At 38.2% G+C, this 20,535-nt stretch overlaps 1 protein-coding gene across 1 annotated transcript in view; it reads right to left on the bottom strand.

Annotated features, from left to right (window-relative positions):
• The window catches only part of rnf19a (ring finger protein 19A, RBR E3 ubiquitin protein ligase), a 72,352-nt gene that overhangs the window by 11,264 nt on the left and 40,553 nt on the right, over nt 1–20,535 (bottom strand). Inside the window, exons 3-6 of the mRNA XM_060823282.1 lie at nt 15,809–16,131; nt 14,125–14,269; nt 10,351–10,513; nt 1,132–1,246 (exon numbers count right to left, since the gene is read on the bottom strand). Coding sequence (XP_060679265.1) covers nt 1,132–1,246; nt 10,351–10,513; nt 14,125–14,269; nt 15,809–16,131 — 746 coding nt within the window. The remainder of the gene's footprint in view (nt 1–1,131; nt 1,247–10,350; nt 10,514–14,124; nt 14,270–15,808; nt 16,132–20,535) is intronic.

Raw genomic sequence — 20,535 nt, 5'->3', positions numbered from 1 at the left:
TAGTGTTAGGTAAGGGGCATATGTAGGGGTATGGGTGGGTTGCGCTTCGGCGGGTCGGTGTGGACTTGTTGGGCCGAAGGGCCTGTTTCCACACTGTAAGTAATCTAATCTAATCTTTCAAGGTTTTAATTATCTGCTCAGATTTAAAAACCCAAGAAGCAAAATTTTCATCATTGTGTCAGGGGTTCAGAGAAAGGATAAATGAGGCCCTATGCGTATACTAATAGCTGATTGGTTATCACTCATTTTACATGGTTGCAGTTTATAGATTTGACAAATATCGTGATTGTGGGGTTCTCCTCAGTGTCCTAGTCTCTCTCAATTAGCAAAATCAAAACCAAATTGCGTGGTCTGGCTATGTACAATGCAGCCCATTAAACAAAATTAATATACAAAACTATACCACGAGTTGCAAAAATTTTCAAAGGCAAGTCCTTCTGAAATTTTGAAACAATTAGAATTTTTACTTTTGTTCATTTTTGTTCACATTGTGCCAAATAAAAAGTGAAAATTGCCAAGAGAACCAGAGAAGCCAGGATCTTTAAAGTGTTGCAGTAGGCCAGAAACACCACAAAAACATTGTTCTCAAAATGTTTCTTTACCCTTTTCAAGCCCAAAAATATATAAGGCCATGAAATATTAATACCTTTATTAAAGCAAATATTCTCCGCAGTTTTGATTGTGGAGAAGTGGCAGTTTTTTTTAAAGTAAATGACAAACACTGCAATTTTAACAAATATTTGATAAAGATGGAAACTGTGTAAATTGACAAATCATTACTATTCTAACATTAATTGAATAAGTATACAGTTCTTCTTGCATTTCACTGCCAAACATTCATCGGAAATGAAACCTTTGGCACAGATACAACAATAAATTCCTGTAAGACGACGACAGTTAATATTGTGTACACCAGTAAACAACTTGAGTGGAGGGAGGCACGATAGATTGCAGAAAAATAATGGTGCAGACAGTTCAGATTCAACAGCTAGGAACCTTGTTGCTAGGGAATGTTTTCTTTGTTTTGATTTTGAATAGAATAGTGCATTTAAAATCAATTATCAAAAAACATAACTATTACCCAATGATTATTGACCAGAATTCAACATTGTTAAAGGTCTGTTTGCTTACCTACAGTTACTGCAGCAACAACAGGAGAAACAATTACTGATAACGTCACACCTCCAGTGATTGCCAAGTTTCGCTTATGCTTCGAAATATCTTTTCCTTCGTAGCGATTATGAATCTGAAATTTAAAAAAAAACTTCAATGTGTAAGAAGCTTTCCTTCATTGCAATCACTCAGCATTTTCTTATTATAGCACACATTCATTTGGGCTCTTCATGGGAGAAGAAATGAAGGAGCTACATCTTTTGTCCAATTCAGCTCTAATGAAACACCTTTATTTGTTTTTACATTCAGAAGTGCAATATACAAAGCTACTACTGCAAGAGAAATAGGAAGCAGCATGGATGGAGAGTAGTGATGGGTCACAGATGAGGAGTCAGGCAGTATAATAAGTAGGAGCAGGAGTAAAATACTCAGCTTAGTCAATCAACAAGATCATATTGAACTCCTATGAAAACTTTACTTTCCTGTTTTAAATGTACTGAATAACTGAGCAATTATAGGGGTCTAGGATACAGAGTTCCAAGGATTCATATTCCCTTGTGTGAAGGAATCTCTTATTTCAGTTGTGTGTGTGCAATCCATTAGAGACTCCCCACCAGGGGGTAACATTCTCCTAGCATTTACCTGTCAAGCCCCTAAAGAATTTATAATATTTTCATGAGATTGCCTCTAAATTTCCTAAACTACACAAGAGAGAGAGACCTGGTCTAATCAATCTCCCCAGTTAAAACAACTCATTAATTGCAGGAACCCTCATTTCACTCCCTCCAAAGAATGCCCTTCCTGGGATAAGGCAGTCATAACTAAAATGTAGTCCAGAAATAATGTCTACATAGTAGCTTATAGCAACTCCTAAAAATTCTGTTACATTTCCAGTCTCTCAAATGCTCCTGCAGACAAGTGTCCTGTCTGACTTAGGCCTTCTGTAAGTCAGTAGCTTATTTTTTCATTAATAGGAAATTCTCTTGGATTTGACAGCCCAAGCACCCCCCCACCCCCCACCAAATAACCCCCATACAAGAACATTTGCAATTCTAAATGAGAAATTCCCTTCAACTGACCAAAATAACTTTTACAAATCAAAGATTAATTAATTTAACATCAAGTCTGCTAGAAAGAAAGAGATCCTCATTAAACAATTAAAGAGACTGACATTAATAGAATCAGTGACAAACTAAGCAAACTAGTACACTGCCACTGCTCCACCAAATACTTCTAGTGACAAAGTTCTGTCTTAGGACCTCCCATCAATAAATGCTGAGCCCAAGAGACAAAATGAAGGCTGAAAAATAAATAAATCCGACATCATGGCTGCACACAAAATATTAAGCTGGGCTGAATGCCACAGGGTATTCCATAATGCCAAAACATTCCATAACTGGCACTATCTACTTGCTAATGATTTTGTATGTTTCCTGCTTACCACAAAGGTTTATTTTGAACAAGAAAATCAGGCCAGTCCTCTTTTAACCTATATGTACATGTGCAAATACTTTCTCTAAACGTTAATCTTGCTTTATGAAAATGTAAGCTTCACAAAAAAAAACTGCTGTTGCCATTTCCTCCCATTGAAAAGATCAGAATACTTTTCGTGGCAGATTCTTCACCCCATTTAATTACTGTTTTCTTGTTTTATAGTCCTAACTCTGCAAACCAATTCATTATTAAAATGTTACTATGTGTCAAAATTAAGTGTTGATCATTTGGAGGAAGTTGAAAACTCATTGATAAACTACTACTCTTGGGTAAGAGTAGTGCACAGTGTAGCTCTGAACAACAATGAAGAGTCTGAACATTAAATCTGTCCCTTCAAGGTAGGAACACAGGAAATAGAAGCATGAATAGGTCAGTTGGCCTCTTACGCCTATTCCATTTTCAACCAGATCATTGCTGACCATCCACCTCAATACCATTTTCCTGCACATCTCCACACAGCTCAACATCTTTAATACCTAGAGATCTATCTATCTCTATCTTGAATATATTCAACTGTTTGAGCCTCAACAGACCTCTGAAGCAGAAAATAATAAGGATTCATCACTCTTAATGGAGAAATTCCTCATCTCAGTCATAAACAGATTACTACTTATTCTGAGGCTGTTTTCAATGGTAACGATGACATCTGGCACACCCGCCTTCATTTCTCAGATGATTGAATATAGGAGTTGGAATGTCACGCTCCAGTTATACAGGACATTGGCGAGGTCACTTTTGGCGTATTGGGTACAGTTCTGGTCATCAAGCTTTAGGAAGGATATTATTAAATTGAAGGTGCAGAAAAAATTTACAAGCATGTTACTGGGACTGGGGGATTTAAACTATAAGGAATGGCTGGAAAAGCTGGGAATATTTTCTAGTGTGGCATAGAAGGTTGGGGGATGACCTTTTAAAGGTTAATAAAATCAGAAGGGGCTTAGATAAGGTGAAAAGAAAGGTTAGGGAATTCAAAACTAGAAGGCATAAATTTACGGTGACAGAAAGATTTAAAAGTTACTGGCAAGCCAATGCTTTCCCACAGAGTATGGTTCATATGTGGAATGAACTGCCACAGGAAGTAGGAGATGCAGGTACAGTTAGAACATTTAAAAGACATTTGGACGTACAATAATAGGAAAGGTTTAAAGGGACATGGGCTAAGTGCAGGCAAATGGAACTAGTTTAGTTTGGGAAACTTGGTCAGTATGGATGAGTTGGACCAAAGGGTGCATGTCCATACTGTACGACTGACGCCTTGGTTCCAGAATTCCCCAGCAATGGATACATGTTAGGTGGATTAGGCACTGGAAACACAGGGTTACAAGAATAGGGTAGGGGGACGGGTCGAGGTGGGATGCTCTTTGGAGGGTCAGTGTGGAATGTGCGGAATGGCCTGCTCCAACACTAAGGAATCTATGATTATAGATTGAAGGCAACTCACTGATAGTAGCAATGAGCAATACTGGACACAAGTGGCTGAACACCAGGTCTGTCAAGAAATGGGGCCTTCTCTGATCGAAGATTCAATCTCATTAACAGTGACATTATCAATTGACATATTTGACAAACATCTTATTTTCTCCTCAAATATAATAGTAAATTGTGCCCCAATAGTGGAACTTGAAAAAGTGAACCCAAATTGCTGAGATTTATGAAAACTTGATTTTTTTGGATTTAGAAATGAAATATTGATAAAAATCCTTCACAGCACCAAGGAATTATTTGCTCATATTTAAACAGAAAAGGTATTAGAGACCAGTTCCAAAAACTGGAGAGAAAGGGTGTATGCTCTATCCTTTCCCACATGTCGAATGCTGAACCACTGAATAGTATTACAGTCAGTATAAATACAGACTCTGCACTTAATAGAATTGTCTGTAATATTATGACTGTCTACAAGTTCAAGCTTTAAATGTTTTCCCTAGGCAAACAGTGATTTTCTAAATTAATAAAAGAACTGAAATTAATATTACTGTTAAAATTGAGAACTAACTATTGAACGTAGATTCATTTCCTGAACCTTGATAGGATCAGAGTGGGGGTTTTGAAAGCTATTAGAATTTCTGAGTCTTAAACAAAATGCAATGATACATGCAAACGTCAAAAGCCACTACTACAACTAGCCAAATTAGCAAGTGCTGCCTAAGACCTTTGGTCAGCCAGAAAAATCCTGGACGTACCTACATTCATCTTAAAATGAATAGTACATTGTGGAAGTATCAGCTTAAATATTTGTAAGATCTTTCACAACTTGTTCTGCACAAATAACTTATTCTGAAGTAAAGGGAGTGAATTTTTTCTTGGTTAACATAGTCAAATTATTTACTTTCTGCCCAGTTTTTTCCACTGGCAATTCCCAATATTCTTCCCAGTAGATTCTACACAGAAAGAACATTTATGCACAGTACATGCACAGTATTGTCTGTTGGGAGGCCTATTTGTGCACGCATTGGGGGTAGTTTGTTCACTGGCTGGATGGTCAAAATGTAATGCAGAATTACAACAAAGGCATAGCTGCAATACCCATTACAGCTATGGCAGTCCTTGGAGATCCAGCTCCTTGCCTTGCCCCATGTTGGCAGAATGTTGCCCTTTAAGTTATGTATAAACTATTATCTTTCAAATGGACAACAATGGCTTTGTGGACTAGTTAATCACATTTCTCACAAACAGACTCTTGAAATAACGAGCTTAGTTTACAAAATATTTTGGTCCTCCTCTCAAAAAAATGAAGCATGAATCTAATAACAAACAGAAATAAAGCCAAAGCTCCTCAGAATGAACTGCAGTTTTCTGAGCTTTTAAGCATTAAATCATACTTTTTAAAAAAAGAATATATACTCATCCTTTCTAGAGTTCATTCCAAATTCTTTTCCATTAAAGGCAGCAAAGGGAGGGGCTTCAAAATCATTTTAAATGAAGCTTTTAATTTGATGTGAAAACAAAATGCCTTAGACTCAAATGGATGCAAGTTAGAGAAGACAGTAAAGTTTTGGTTAAATTGGATCACTCTGCTGAAAAAAAAATCACAGATAGTACATGTGTAAACTAAATTACAGATATACATGCTGCAGAGAACTGTGCAGAGATGGTCAGCTGCTTTAGATGCACGAATTCAATACTTCAAAGACTTAAACATGCACAGTTCTGCTATAGAGTGTTTTGTCCTCCAAGAAAGGTGAGCATTAGAGAAATTATATGGAAGGATCACAGTTAGAATTATACAAAATTTAGGATTACCTTAATGGCTTGTTGGACTTTGTTCTGACAGGCCAGTCTAAGTAAAAGAACAGTGCAATTGGGCCAAAAGACAATGGGGAGAAGAGAGGGGAATTAAAACCTATATGCTCTACTGCCCATCACCGTTGACATTTGAGATACTGTTTTATGGCAAAACAAAAAAGTTTTGTCACCACAGATGTGTTGGTGACAATACTCATTTGAAACCTTTTTACTTGAAGAATTTGTTCATTTAATTAAAATTTAGAATGGTGATTTAACTTATCTTTTTATTGTCTGCACAAAAAATATTAATGATTTGACATGGCAAAAATTAGCACAGTTCACAACTTTCTGGCACCTGCGTCTTATAAGCGAAAAATCAAACAATACCAAGTGGTAATTAAACAAGGCCATGCAAAACATAGTAGAGGAAATTTTTGTTTTAAAAACCTGAGACTTACTCAATTACCAGAAACAAAAACAAAATACACAGTCCTCAAGAAAGATACATATTAGTTTTTTTTTTACCCTAGGCTAACCGCCACTGTCCTGCCTTCTCAATTTCCTACTGCTTCCAGATCAAATCAAATCTACCATTAAAACTCAGCAAATCAAAAAACTTCGTTTTTCACTAAACATTAAGTATTACTAACCATATTTGAGCATTAAGAAATCTTCCTTAATGAGACTGAAACACGAAATCAGAGGAGTAGGCCATCAGACCTTTGAACCTGCTCCATCATTCAGTAGGATCATTTCTGATGATGATCTAATTCAGTTCTCTGTTCCCACTTTCTCCCAAAACCATTTGGGCCCTTTATCCCAAGAACTATAACTCCTACCCGAAAACATTCCATATCTTGGCCTAATTCGCTTTCTGTGGCAGAAAGTTCCACGGGTTCAGCACTTTCTGGATGAAGAAATCCCTCCTCATCTTAGTCCTTAATGGTTTACCATTTATTCCAAGGTTGTGACACTTGTTCGCTAGGAACAGTTCCTGCATTCAACCCCATATAGCCCTGTTAGAATTTTATAGATTTTTAAAAGATACCCCCTCAATCTTCTGAACTCCAGTGAATATAGCCCCAACTGATCCAGCCTGTTTTCATACATCTCTCCTACTAGCCCAGAAATCAACTTGGTAAATCCTTGTACTCTCTACAGGTAAAAAAGACCAGAACTGGACACAATACTCTATATTTGTCCTCACCAAGGCCATGTGCCATTGCAACAAGATATCCCTGCTTGTAAACTCAAATCATCTCACAACAAAGGGCAATGTACCATTTTTTACATTGTTCTGCAGTACCTGAATGATTATTTTCAGCAACTGGTATACAAGGGCACAAGTTGTACATTGCAACGCTACCTTTCCCAATATATTGCCATTCAAATAATAATCTGCCATCCTGTCTTTACTACCAAAATTTATAATCTTTCATTTATCCACATTAAACTGCATCTGCCATGCGACTGATCATTGACTCAACTTGTCCAAATTGCACTGAAGCACCTCTGCATCTCCTCATACTTCACCCTCCCACCCAACTTTGTTGCCAGAGAACGTCAAGACATTATATTAACAATTAGATGAGGGACCTAAATGGTAAGTTGCAAATAGTTAGGGGCCAAGTATTGATTCCTATGAGCCCACTAAACCATAAGACTGAGGAGTGGAAGTAAGGCCATTCGACCCATCGAGTCCACTCCACAATTCAATCATGGCTGATGGGCATTTCAACGCCACTTACCTGCACTCTCTCCGTATCCCTTTATTCCTTGAGAATAAGAATTTATCAATCTCTGCCTTGAAGACATTTAACATCCCTGCCTCCATTGCGCTTCATGGCAATGAATTCCACAGGCACACCACTCTCTGGTTGAAGAAATGTCTCCTCATTTCCATTTTAAATTGATCCTCACTAATTCTAAGGCTGTGCCCTCAGGTCCCAGTACTCCTGACTGACAGAAACAAATTCCCAGCGTCCACTATTTCTAAGTCATGCATTATCACTTGCTGCTACTCAGAAAATTACAGGCTAATTTCTTTCATGGAACTTTTGATAAAAAGTGTCCTGAAAGTTCAAGTAAACCACATCCACTGGCTTCCCCTTATTAATTCACTAGTTACATCCTTGAAAAATTCCAGGAGATTTGTCAAGCATCATTTCCCTTTCATAAACCCTTGGTACCTCTGTCCAATCCTGTAACTGTTTTTCAAGTGCCCTGGTATTAAATCTGTTAAAGTGGGGCTGCATTAGTTACCCTCCAATCCACAGGAAAATTTTCTTGGTTGACAGAATCTTGAAAGTTGACCACTATTGTTTTGACCAGTTCTAGGGCTACTTAAGTATGTTAGGGTGTGGATTAGGAGGGCATGGAATTCTTCATGCCTTCTTTAATCCCATCAATTTCTCCAATATTTCCTTACAAATATGGATTTCCTTCATTCCTCCCTCTCACTATAACTTACATGATATTTTTGAGGTGCTATTAGAACATAGAACATCAAACAATACAACACAGAACAGGCCCTTCAGCCTACGATGTTGTGCCAACCATTGATCCTCATGTAAGGTAAGCCTAATGTACGAACCCTCAAATTTCTGTGACATATGCATGCCCAGCAGTCTCTTAAATATCCCCAATGACCTCGCTTCCACAACTGCTGCTGGCAACACATTCCGTGCTCTCTCAATTCTCTGCGTAAAGAACCCGCCTCGGACATCCCCTCTATACTTTCTGCCAAACAGCTTAAAACTATGACCCCTCGTGTTAACAATTTCTGCCCTGGGAAAAAGTCTCTGGCTATCAACTCTGTCTATGCCTCTCATTATCTTGCCACACCTCAATTAGGTCCCCTCTCTTCCTTCTTTTTTCCAATGAAAAAAGTCCGAGCTCAGTCAACCGCTCTTCGTAAGATAAGTTCGCCATTCCAGGCAGCATCCTGGTAAACCTCCTCTGAACCCTCTCCAAAGCATCCACATCTTTCCTATAATAGGGCGACCAGAACTGGACACAGTATTCCAAGTGCGGTCTAACCAAAGTTTTATAGAGATGCAACAAGATCTCACAGCTCTTAAACTCAATCTCCCGGTTAATGAAAGACAAAACACCATATGTTTTCTTAACAACCCTGTCCACTTGGGTGGCAATTTTAAGGGATCTATGTACCTGCACAACAAGATCCCGCTGTTCCTTCACACTGCCAAGAATCCTGTCTTTAATCCTGTACTCAACTCTCGAGTTCGACCTTCCAAAATGCATCACTTCGCATTTATCCAGGTTGAACTCCATCTGCCACGTCTCAGCCCATCTCTGCATCCTGTCAATATCATGCTGCAGCCTACAACAGTCCTCTATACTGTTAATGACACCTCCAACCTTTGTGTCATCTGCAAACTAGCTGACCCATCCTTCAATCTCCTCATCCAAGTCATTAATAAAAATTACAAAGAGTAGAGGCCCAAGAACAGAGCCCTGTGGAACATCACTCACCACTGTCTTCCAGGCAGAATACTTTCCTTCCACTACCAGTCGCTGTCTTCTGTCGACCAGCCAATTCTGTGTCCAGACAGCTAAATTTCCCTGTATTCCATTCCTCCTGACCCTCTGAATGAGCCTACCATGGGGAACCTTATCAAATGCCTTGCTGAAGTCCATATACACTATATCCACCGCTCGACCCTCATCAACTTGTCCAGTAACATCCTCAAAGAACTCAATAAGATTTGTGAGGCATGACCTGCCCCTCATAAAGCCGTGCTAACTGCATTTAATCAAGCCATGCTCTTCCAGATGGTCATAAATCCTATCCCTCAGAATCCTTTCTAACATCTTTCAGACAACAGACTTGAGATTGACTGGTCTGTAATTGCTGGGGATTTCCCCATTTCCTTTCTCGAAGAGAGGAATTACATTTGCCTCCTTCCAGCCCTCAGCTACGACTTCGATGGAGAGCGAGGATGCAAAGATCTTCGCAAGTGGCGAAGCAATCACATTTCTCGCTTCCCAAACTAGCCGAGGACAAATCTGGTCTGGCCCTGGCAACTTGTCAATCTTCATGTTTGTCAAAATTTTCAGCACATCAGCTTCCTCAATTTCTATCCGTTCCAGCATGCTTATCCAATCCTCAATGGTTTCATTCACTACAAGGTCCTTTTCTTTAGTAAAGACAGAAGCAAAAAAAACTTATTTAGGGCTTCCCCTACTTGTGTCCTTTGTGAAGGCAAACCAAAATATGTGAATTCGTCTGCCATCTTTTTGTTTCCCATTATGTTTCTGGTTGTAAGGGACCAACATCTGACTTCAAAATTATTTTTTTCACATACCAAGAGTTACATAAAATGTAATATTGTAGGGAGCCTCATTTACAAATCAAGAGTCACCCTCTTGATCCAGAAATCAAATCACAGGAACAAATTCCTCCAATGGGCAATGCAGCTTTCATTGATATTGAGAAAAAAGTCCCAAATCAGCACAACAGATTTTAAAGCATCAAAACTGAGGTCGTTACTATACCTTGCGGCCTACATATACAGGAATTCCAATAATCATGGCTGGAATGGCAATCCCTGCAATGAGAGCTATTCCGACTGGAGCACCAACCAATGTGCCAAGCTGCCACAGAATCTTCTTCTTACGACTCCAAGGCTTCTTTCCCCAAAACGTACAGCCAGAAGGACTAAATGGGAGATTAAAAAAATACAAAAAAAATCAAGTAAATTGCACTTTTCTAACAACTTTTAAAAATATGAATATGTTTTAAAACTCACCACTTGGGACATGTACATGACAGCATACTTACCGAACAAAAGTACTCAAAAAGTATTCAAGTGCTGACAAATGGTTGATCATTTGACACCTGAAATCCATAGTTAATACAAATTCATGGGGAGGTGTAACAATTGATTTTTCAACCATTCATGAAATTATTTCACATTGATTGAGATTTCACTCAAGAATACCTGAACCAACCAATGTAAATTACAAAAACAGAATGCATTATTTCATCTGTTATTAGATGCTTGTTTGAGCAATGTTTGAACAAAAAAAACTCTCTCAGCAAATCACAAACAGAGACTAACTACACCAACCAGGACAAGTAATAAAAAAAGTTCCATCACTTTTCTTTCAAATTGTTATTTCAATGGCACTTAGAGTTACCAACACAAATACAAGCTACAGACTAATCTTTGGACAGGCTAAATTGTGGTGATTATAGTGCAACTCCTTAAAAACTTGTCTTATTATGTTGCAGTTAGACTAACAAGCAAACATGTTAATTCCAAGTTCCTTTCTTTGTTTTCACTTTTTATTTCCTCCAATCAAAGTTGCTAAAATTATTAGAAGAGGATGGAGCATATTTTTTCCAAGACGACCAAATTAAATACAATTGGTCAAACACAAAACTATGGAATGGAAGCACTGCACAAATCTCAATCAAATTCATCTCCATACGTAAACGAGTGGAAAATAATTTGGCATCTGTGGGAAATTGTGAAGTTATCTACTGTAGAAGGAAGAGTAAGATAATGAGAATTTTTAAAAACCGAATTATGTAAACATCTGAGTGAGCTGGACAGGTAGATGCTGACATGATGTTTCCCTCATGGGGAAATCTACAATTTGGAGACAGCAATTTCAAACACTGAGACACCCATTTAAGAGAGAGATGGGGAAGACTTCCTTCTCTGAGAGGATTGTTAACTTTTGTAATTCTCTACTCCAGAGAACACTGAAGGCTGGGTTAATGAATATATCCATAGATCAGTTAAACACAATTTTGATCAAAAGAGAAGTCAAGGAGACAAGCAACTGGAGTTGACAGCATGACCTCTACTGATTGAGGGAGCAGGCTTAAGGAGGCCTGCTCCTACCTGAATTTATGTTATATTCTCAAAGGTATGGTATTCAAATATGATGGATTTCATTCAAAATGAACAAGAAAATGACAAAAAATTGTCAGTACTTTAATGGGGTCTTTAATCTCGTTTGATGCTGGGAGACTCATTTTAATGCTATTTCCTACCCAAACGGTTGGCAGCACCCTTATTCAGTGACCTTCCTAGTTGCAGCCTCTTGCTGTACTCTCCAGTTCCTCCCAGATGCAGATTCATGACCATCCCTCCTGAACAAATTAGCCACACACCCCTATCAAGATTCAGATTTGATTAGAAGCTGGAGCTCCAATGTTGTGGCAGTGAGAGTCCTGATGGTTAAGCAGTATTGTTGCTTTTGAAGTCAACATGGTTTTACAACTGACTTTCAAAACTACTCCTACCTCACACTTTTCTTCCAAGCATTTGGTCACAATCAGGGCTCGAGAGAGGGAAAATTGTAAACGAGAATATTTTAAGACATGATCTTAAAAGCTCCTGCATTTCCCAACAATCAGGACTCACTTCTACAACATTAGCGTTCCACCTTCAGATTGCATCTAGACCTTGAATGCGAATGCAGGTCCTGAGAAGGACAAAAGGAGACTGGGCAACATGATGGTTAGTACTCAGAAAGTAAAGCAAAGGGATGAGACTACAACTCAGAGTCAGGAAGCAAGGCAAGTTTACAGTGACCAGGAGGATCAGGAAGCAATATTACTGATGAGATGAAAGTTATCCAAGTTTCAAGTTACATTTTACTTTCATATTTTTAAACTTATCTTAAAAACCTCATTTACCAGTGTGGGAATCTAGTATTATACAGTATTTCAACTTTGTGGGTTGAACAGTTGCTTTTTCCTGATAAAACAAATCCTACAGAACTTGACGATAATTTTAATATTGGTCCCTAAGGGTAACAGTGTTTCACTGAAAGTTATTTCAATTCAATTCAGGAAAAAAGCTTCCAAGCCCATTTATGTTGCATTTCAAATCGATGTGAAGACTTTTCCACCAAATATTTGCAGAATCAGCTTTCCAGGCTTTAAAATAGTCTGGTGTCAGAGACAACCTGCTAGTTCACTTTATTACTAGTAAATAAGCATGTGACATTGACTGTAGTCAGTTGACTTTTTAAATGCTGAAGTGTGAATTTTGGAGTCATTACAACTTCCTTAGGATAATTGATTAGCATGACTAAGACAAATATTTTGATATTAAACGAATTGTGCACAGACAAGATTTTTAACCAGTTAAGATCAAGTGTAGTCTTCGGTTAAAGCAAAAGTATGTAAAATTCCATATTTGCAATTTAAATTTCTTTTTGTCTGTATTTATAATGGAACTATCGATGTAATATGGTCATGTTGTAATTACAATCTCTAGTCAGTGGTGGTGCTACAATGCCTCCACTCAAGCAGCTATAAACCACAATACTAAAGCAATTCTTTTTTTCTAAATGAGGACATAATGAAAATGAGACATTCCTATCCAGTATCCATCAGAGACATGGAAATCCTGTTAGCACCCATACAGTTCTAACCAAACCATCAATGCCCAATTTGTCCCACTGCTTCTCCATCATCCAATGCAAGATATTTCCTCCAATTAAATGCTAAAAAGTCAGAAACAACCATCTTAGATCCCCACCAAAGATGAAATTTCCCAGACACTAATCCTCTCTAGTCACTGTAAGAGGCTGACAAGAGTTTTTTTGGACACTTGGCATTCTCGAAGAATCTGAATGAAACTTCTGACATCATATATTCTCCATCACTAAGAACATTCATTTCAATCTTTAACATTGTGCATATCCACTTTGTGCTGGTAGAATCTCAACCGTACCATGGTTGTGTTTCAGACTCAACTATTCACGAACGCTTCCAAAATGGATCTATTCCAAAATCTCAACTGATGGTATCTTGACTTGCACCAAGTCTCATTCAGCCATTCCCCTCATGTTTGCAGATATAGTTAGCTCAGATGTATCAAAGCATGGATTTCAAAACTCTCACTGAGCTTTTCATGTCCTTCATGGCATCACCATTCATTCCCTTGCTCTATAATCTCCAACACCTTTGCAATTTTGCAATTAAGGCCTCATACAAATTTTTGTTCAAAACTCCACCAGTGGCAGCCATTTAGATTGGAGTTCTGGAATTCCCTTAATGAATCTCTCCAACTAACCAACATTCACTCTAGACCCACCTCTTGGTGACCATATATTCTAACATTTCTTCCCTTTAACTAGTGTCAAATTTTGGTTGATAATGAAGTGTCTTGGGAATTTTTACCACTTAAAAAAGATTCTATGGAAATGATAATTGTTGTTAACATTCAACATTTTAAAAGAAACGTAAAGTGTCCACAATTCTGGAAACAGTCTTTCAAGATTTAGCTACTGTTAAAGACTTACCTTAAATAGTGTAGGTCAGAGATTTCTTTCATGCAGAGCCAACAGAACTCACAACCACAAACTGCACAAGTCATATGATTGCAGCTTCCATCATTCATTTTTATTATGTATGCTGCACATCGTGGACAAGGTTTAATATCATCTGCTGTAAAATAAGAGGCAATGATAAAGCACATTGAAAAATATAAATAAACAAAAGGGACTAAGCATAAGGGCCCTGTATCAATCTTCATAAACCGAATTAAACTGTGTGCAACCAGCTTTTCAAATTCTTGAACCATCAGACCAATAAGTACTCCTTAATTTCTATTTGTTCTCTCACTTTTCAGTACATAGACTTTTTCATTATTTGATTCCTGCTATGATTAGGCATACTACATCCTTGAAATTAATAATACAAGTTAAAGCTACTATGGCACACAAAGTACCTTCCACTCTCCTGTATCAGATGATGATTCATGTTGCAGAATTTAATTCCAGAAAGGCCAAGTATACAGGGCTTAGAAGCTGATGTTCACAGCTCCTACTCAATGGGTACATTTCAAAGAGTGACAGCCCTAGTCTGCCACTCATTTGTCTGTTCGAACTTGTATCTGGGAGACTCCGGCACCTGTCCGTTGTAAGTGAGGGCCCTCCTTGTAACGTGAATCAAACAAGGAGGTTAGGCAAAACTTCATCCAGAGTGGTTAGAATGTGGCATGTACTATCACATGGATGATTGAGGCAAGCAACAGATGAATTAAAAGGGAAATACGAGACAGCAGAGTTGAACTAAGGTGGGAGAACAGCCATGTTGACTATAATCACCAACAGAGACCAATTGGACTGAATAATCTGTTTTTGTGGTGTAATTTTAGGTTCTAAACAATGGAGAATAAATCTCACACGTCATCCATTGCAGCAAGACATGTAGTGCCTAAGGAAAACTTGTGGAAAGCCATCTAAATTTCCATTTGGATTTTTCTGGAGCCAAGAAAAACAAACAGTCTTACTAAAATGCCCCCTTTCACCACCCACAAGTCATATTTCTGAGTCAGCTCCAATGAAAAGCCACCATATTTTCCACCCAGTCCAATGCTTGTTCACAATTTGGCAATGCAATAGAATCGAAACCAGTTTCACAAGCATTAGGCAAGTTACCCAGTGCCACTGTCTGCCCAATGTCCAGACAAAGTAAGAACTTCTGCTATTGTTGATCCTTGACAGAAGTTGTCACAAGGAGAATTCACCTACTTGTAGCCAAGGTTGTATAGATATTCTCTGTGGGAACATGGTGCCATTGGACATAAAGGAACACTCAAAGTTCTTACAAGATTGTAAGTAATTTTTTTAAGATAATTAGATCATACAATTTATGATTGGACAAGTAGATTCTATTCTGAGTTTGCATAGTACAATGGTTTGGTGGAATAGGTTGAAAATAAGCCACTTGTTTTTAAGTATTTATTTCTCCTCACCAGCAAGATTAAATATGTACAACTTGGCAAATACTAATATCATCTTCACAGGTGAAGTTCAAAACAAAAATACACCGAGTTAGTTGCCTGTTTGGACAAGATAATTCTGAAAAATGTCAATATAGTTTCTAGCATTAGAAAATTTGGGAATAGGACAGCAACATTGGAAAGCTGAAAACATTGTGGTGTGTTTCTATGGGAGGAGATTCCATTAAGAAAATGGTTACCTGTGGAGCGAGATGGTAAAATCTGATTGACCAGGAGGCTGTTTATTTCAGGTAACCCCTTTCTTCCCGAAATCTCGTCCTGAACGTATCTACGAAGAGTCCAGTTTTCTGTACCTGCTGCACCAGATTCCTGACTGTAGCTGATTGATGAAGAGCGTATTGTTCTTAATTGCAAACTCTGCGCTCTCTGTTGACGTGCTGCATCACAGGTTTGATTTGGATGCCATATTTGCTTACAGTGGTAACAGAATTCAGTGCCACATCCTTCACGGGCACAAGTGAGTTTAGGACAGCTGGCACACCCAAACGCTATCACTGCATAACTGAAAAAGCAAAAAGATATTAGTTGTGGTCTGTGAGAAAAACAGGTTCAGTCCTTATCACTGCTGTATTTTACTGGGCATCAAGTGAGTTCCTTAAATCATAGATAAGCCATGCACGCATCCCAAAGGATGCTTGGATTTTGCAACTTTGAATCACTAAACAACTTAATGCAAACTTTCAAATTTACCTTACCAAGACTCAAAATTATTACAAAGCAATGTTTGACCTAAATTCCAGTCCTTAAATTGAACTAAACCAAGTTACAAGTTTGGTACAGTCACAGATGCCATTCAGTGACTGTACCAAAGCACCTTACTTTATGGGTTTGACTCTCACTGCCCTATAGCTATTCTCATTTAATAGTGCAACCCAAAGATATGTTATACTTCTAAGCCATTGTGACCTTTAAACAAATCATCTCTTAACCGTCAAATATGTAGTTCAAAGTTTCAAATATGGCCTATATAGTGGATCGGGGAATGTTTATGAATGCTGCTTATGTGGACTTCCAGAAAGCATTTCTCAAAAGAAACATAACTACAGTAAAAGCCTATGGATAGGAGGCAAAATTACTGACATGGCTGCAAAATTGGTTGAATGGTAGGCAACAGAAAGTAGTAATAATGCAAAGGAACTCAAAATGGCAAGACATGACCAGTGGTGACAAGAATCTGTAATAGGGCCTCAATTATTCACTATTTATGATCACATAGTTAGGCGGCATTGTAATTTTAAGCTTTCATCAACACTGTCTACAAAGAATTATTGGCAACCTAAGTATGGGCAAAATGTGGATTTCAACATGAGCAAGTGAGAGGTTCCACATTTAGGACTAAAATACATTAGATGAGGTTAAATATAGTGAGTCTGCGTGTTAAAGAGCATAGATCTTTAAAATTTTACAAACAGGTGCAGAAAATAATCAAGGAAACTAATGACATGCTGGCCTTTATGCCGAGAGACGTGACGTACTAAGATGTAGATGTTATGCTGCAGTTATACAAAATCCTAGTTAGACTCAACTTGGAGTACTGAGAGCATATACAGACACGGCAGCTTAGGAAGGATGTATTGGCCTTGGAGGCAGTACAATATAGATTTACAAGAATGATACCTGGAATTATGTTATGAGGAGACATTATATAAATTAGGCCCATTTTCTCTTGAATTTAAAAAGATAAGGGGGGAGGGGTCTAATAAAAAGTCTTCATGATATTACCAGGAAAAATATGGGTAAATAGAAAAATAAACTATTGCTTGGCTAGAAATTAAAATATTAGAGGGCAGAATCTGAGAATTGGGGTCAGACCATTCAGGAGAAATGTCAGGATGCACTTCCCAAGCTCCCATCTTGGGACCCTCCAACCGCATGGGAGCAATGCGGATTTCACTAGTTTCCCCATTTCCCCTCCCTCCACCTTTACCCATTCCCAATGTTCCACGTGGCACTGCCCTCTTGAACGGTCCTATCTATCCATCTTCCTTCCCAGCTATTTGCTCCACCTTCCTCTGCAACCTATCATTTTCACCTTATTCATCTAGCTACTGCTTTAACAGCTACCTTCACTCCACTCCACCCTCCCTACCATTTATCTCTCTGCTCCCTTGGCCCACAAGCCTCATTCCTGATGAGGGGCTTATGCCCAAAACATCGACTCTCCTGCTCCTCGGATGCTGCCAGATCGGCTCTGCTTTACCAGCACAACAGCCTTCAATTAAAATTTATGGTAAACATTTTAAATGTTTGCAGTGTTGTCAGGCAGATTTTAGTATTACAATGTCACATACCCATCTTTACACGCAATTCTAAAATGTAACAGAAGTCTTGTACTTGGGAATATCTAACAGCTTCCTGTTCCACGGTTTCACGCTGGTTGCAAATAATCATTAAGCAATTTATCTAATTGGTATTAACTAACTAATGTGGGCCAGAAAGTCAACAGGTTGTATGCTGTTTGGATCGCCTTTGCATCATTAGGGAAATACTTTGGTTGCTTCATGTTTGGCAGGGATGTTTAGTCTGATGTAGCATTTAATTTTTATTTTGAGGGCCCGGAATCATTAATGATGGCAGCTGTAAGTCTTGCCTCTTGCAGCCCATGGGCTCAGTAAAACTTAATACTTCACTATGTTAATGCTATGTAAATGCAAGTTATTCTTGATGTTAAAACAACACAAGCAGGATTTTAAAAAGTTGACAATTGCAGAAGTCGAAATACAAAATGTGTACGGAATAACTACTACAAAGTTGTTTCTATGGTTATCTTGAAGATTTACAGTACATTTTCAGGCACAGCATGAGAAACAGATGTAGTCACACAACTGACATCTCAAATAATCCTATTTGCATGAAAAGATGTAAACTACCAATAAGACTCTCATTTCAGTTAAGGGCTCAGCAGAGTTACTGCAGTGAGTCAATACCATCACTTGGTTGTGCTGATTAATGATCTAAGTTTGGGTAGCTGGTGGATAGGAATAAAGCCACAAACTGTAAGGTTTGCTGCAAAGCAATTGTGTTCCTACTTCTGGGCCAGAAGGCCCAAGTTCAAATCCCACCTGCTTGTGAGGTGTGTGTCATATCACATCAACAGGTTGTTCAAATATCTGCAGCTTCTACTGAATGATCCCAAAGTGGATCTTAAAACTGATCAGTACTCCCTCTTCTGATTGCAAGTAAACCAACTACTAGGCAGTGAATAGTCAGTATGAGTACTGAGTCTCCCAATTAATTGGTTGTGGATGTAGCACAGTATGACAAACAGCCAAAAAACTGAACCTCAACATGCAATCCATATACGTAGGAAAGCAGCAAGTGAATGATATATGCAGTCATTTTTAATTCTTTACATCCACAGGCCGAGGTATGATAATGAATGTTCAAGTTCTAATTAGAATACACCGAAGCATCCAGGATCAAATCCAAGTTTGAGATTCAAAAACAAATCTAGATTCAATACATTTCATAAGTGCTCCAAAAAAATCCTTAAAGAGTTTTAACTATTAAAGTTTATACTTCTTCAAAATATTGCAATTATTGATCTGTCAATAAGCGCAAGATTAAAATATTTTAGAACATTCCTTTTCCAAAAATAAAAGAAGAAATTGTCCAAGTGATTAATAGATAGCATTTACTTCAGCATTTAACAGTAACAAAGTCAGTTTTAATATAATTCTAGAATTATTACAGAATAGGAAGGGCCACTTGGTCCATAGCGTTCATGCACATTACCTGAAACAGCAATTCAACTAGCTCCAACTCCCTTAAGGCTCTGCAAATAACTTTCCTTCAGATAAATATCCAATTTATTTTTGAAAGTCACAATTGAATCTGTGCCACAATTTCAGACAGTGCATTCCAGATTAGAACCAATCTCTATGTGGTATGACCAAACCCATTTGATTCTTCTGTTACATTTTAGAATTGCATGTAAAGGTGGGTATGTGCAGTAGTTTCTAAAACATTAGAGTCAACTTTAAAATTATAGAGTAAATCCTTCCATGATGTAAGCCCCTCTCAATCTCTCTTGCAGCCTTATAATACCCGTAATTCTTGAAACTCTCCAATGGGAATGCAGGGGTATCAGGTGACAGTAACCAAATTCCACAGCCTTTCAAACAACGCTTGAACTGTTACCTGGGTTAGCTAGCACAGGTGCAGCTGGCATCCAGAAATGATGATTGTAACCTGGAGTCACTTTACACATGCATGATGGGGAAGAATCTCCTAACTCAACAATACAAATCTGACAATTTCCTTCTACCTCTCAACACAAAACATTTCAGACAGGTTTCACAGGAATTGAACACCTTTCATATGCCTAAATAACAGCTTTGCCACATCCTTCCCAACTATTCTCACAGTGAGTGTAGATTCCAATCCAAGTCTCACAATGCCCAAAACACAGATTTCCAAAAGGAGTTTCTGAAAAGCAATCAGTAGTGAAAATCATGACTTTGTTTTTTTCCACCTGAAGTGGAAACCAAAGGCAATAGCTAGCCAGGAGGCCAAGGATTAATTAATTTATGGACTAAACTGGCTGAAGTGACCTTCTACCCACGGCTAAAGTTAGTATTGCTAGCTTTTAAATTACACAAACTATTCTAAGTTGCATGTCATGTTAATGCCCAAGAGTTTAAGCATACTGTAAATGGCCTTCATAATAAGAGGAATTGTGTATAGGAGCAAAGAGGTCTGTCTGCAGCTATACAGGGCCCTGGTAAGACCACACCTGAAGTATTGTGTGTAGTTTTGGTCTCCAAATTTTATGAAGGACATTCTGGCTATTGAGGGACTGCAACATAAATTCATGAAGTCAATTCCCAGAATGGCAAGGCTATCATATGTTGAAAGATTAGAGCGACTGGGCTTGTATACACTTGAGTTTAGAAGGATGAGAGGG

This window comes from Hemiscyllium ocellatum, chromosome 4 (assembly GCF_020745735.1).
Source record: "Hemiscyllium ocellatum isolate sHemOce1 chromosome 4, sHemOce1.pat.X.cur, whole genome shotgun sequence".
NCBI classification, from domain to species: domain Eukaryota; kingdom Metazoa; phylum Chordata; class Chondrichthyes; order Orectolobiformes; family Hemiscylliidae; genus Hemiscyllium; species Hemiscyllium ocellatum.
This window is presented reverse-complemented; position numbering and strand designations above follow the sequence as displayed.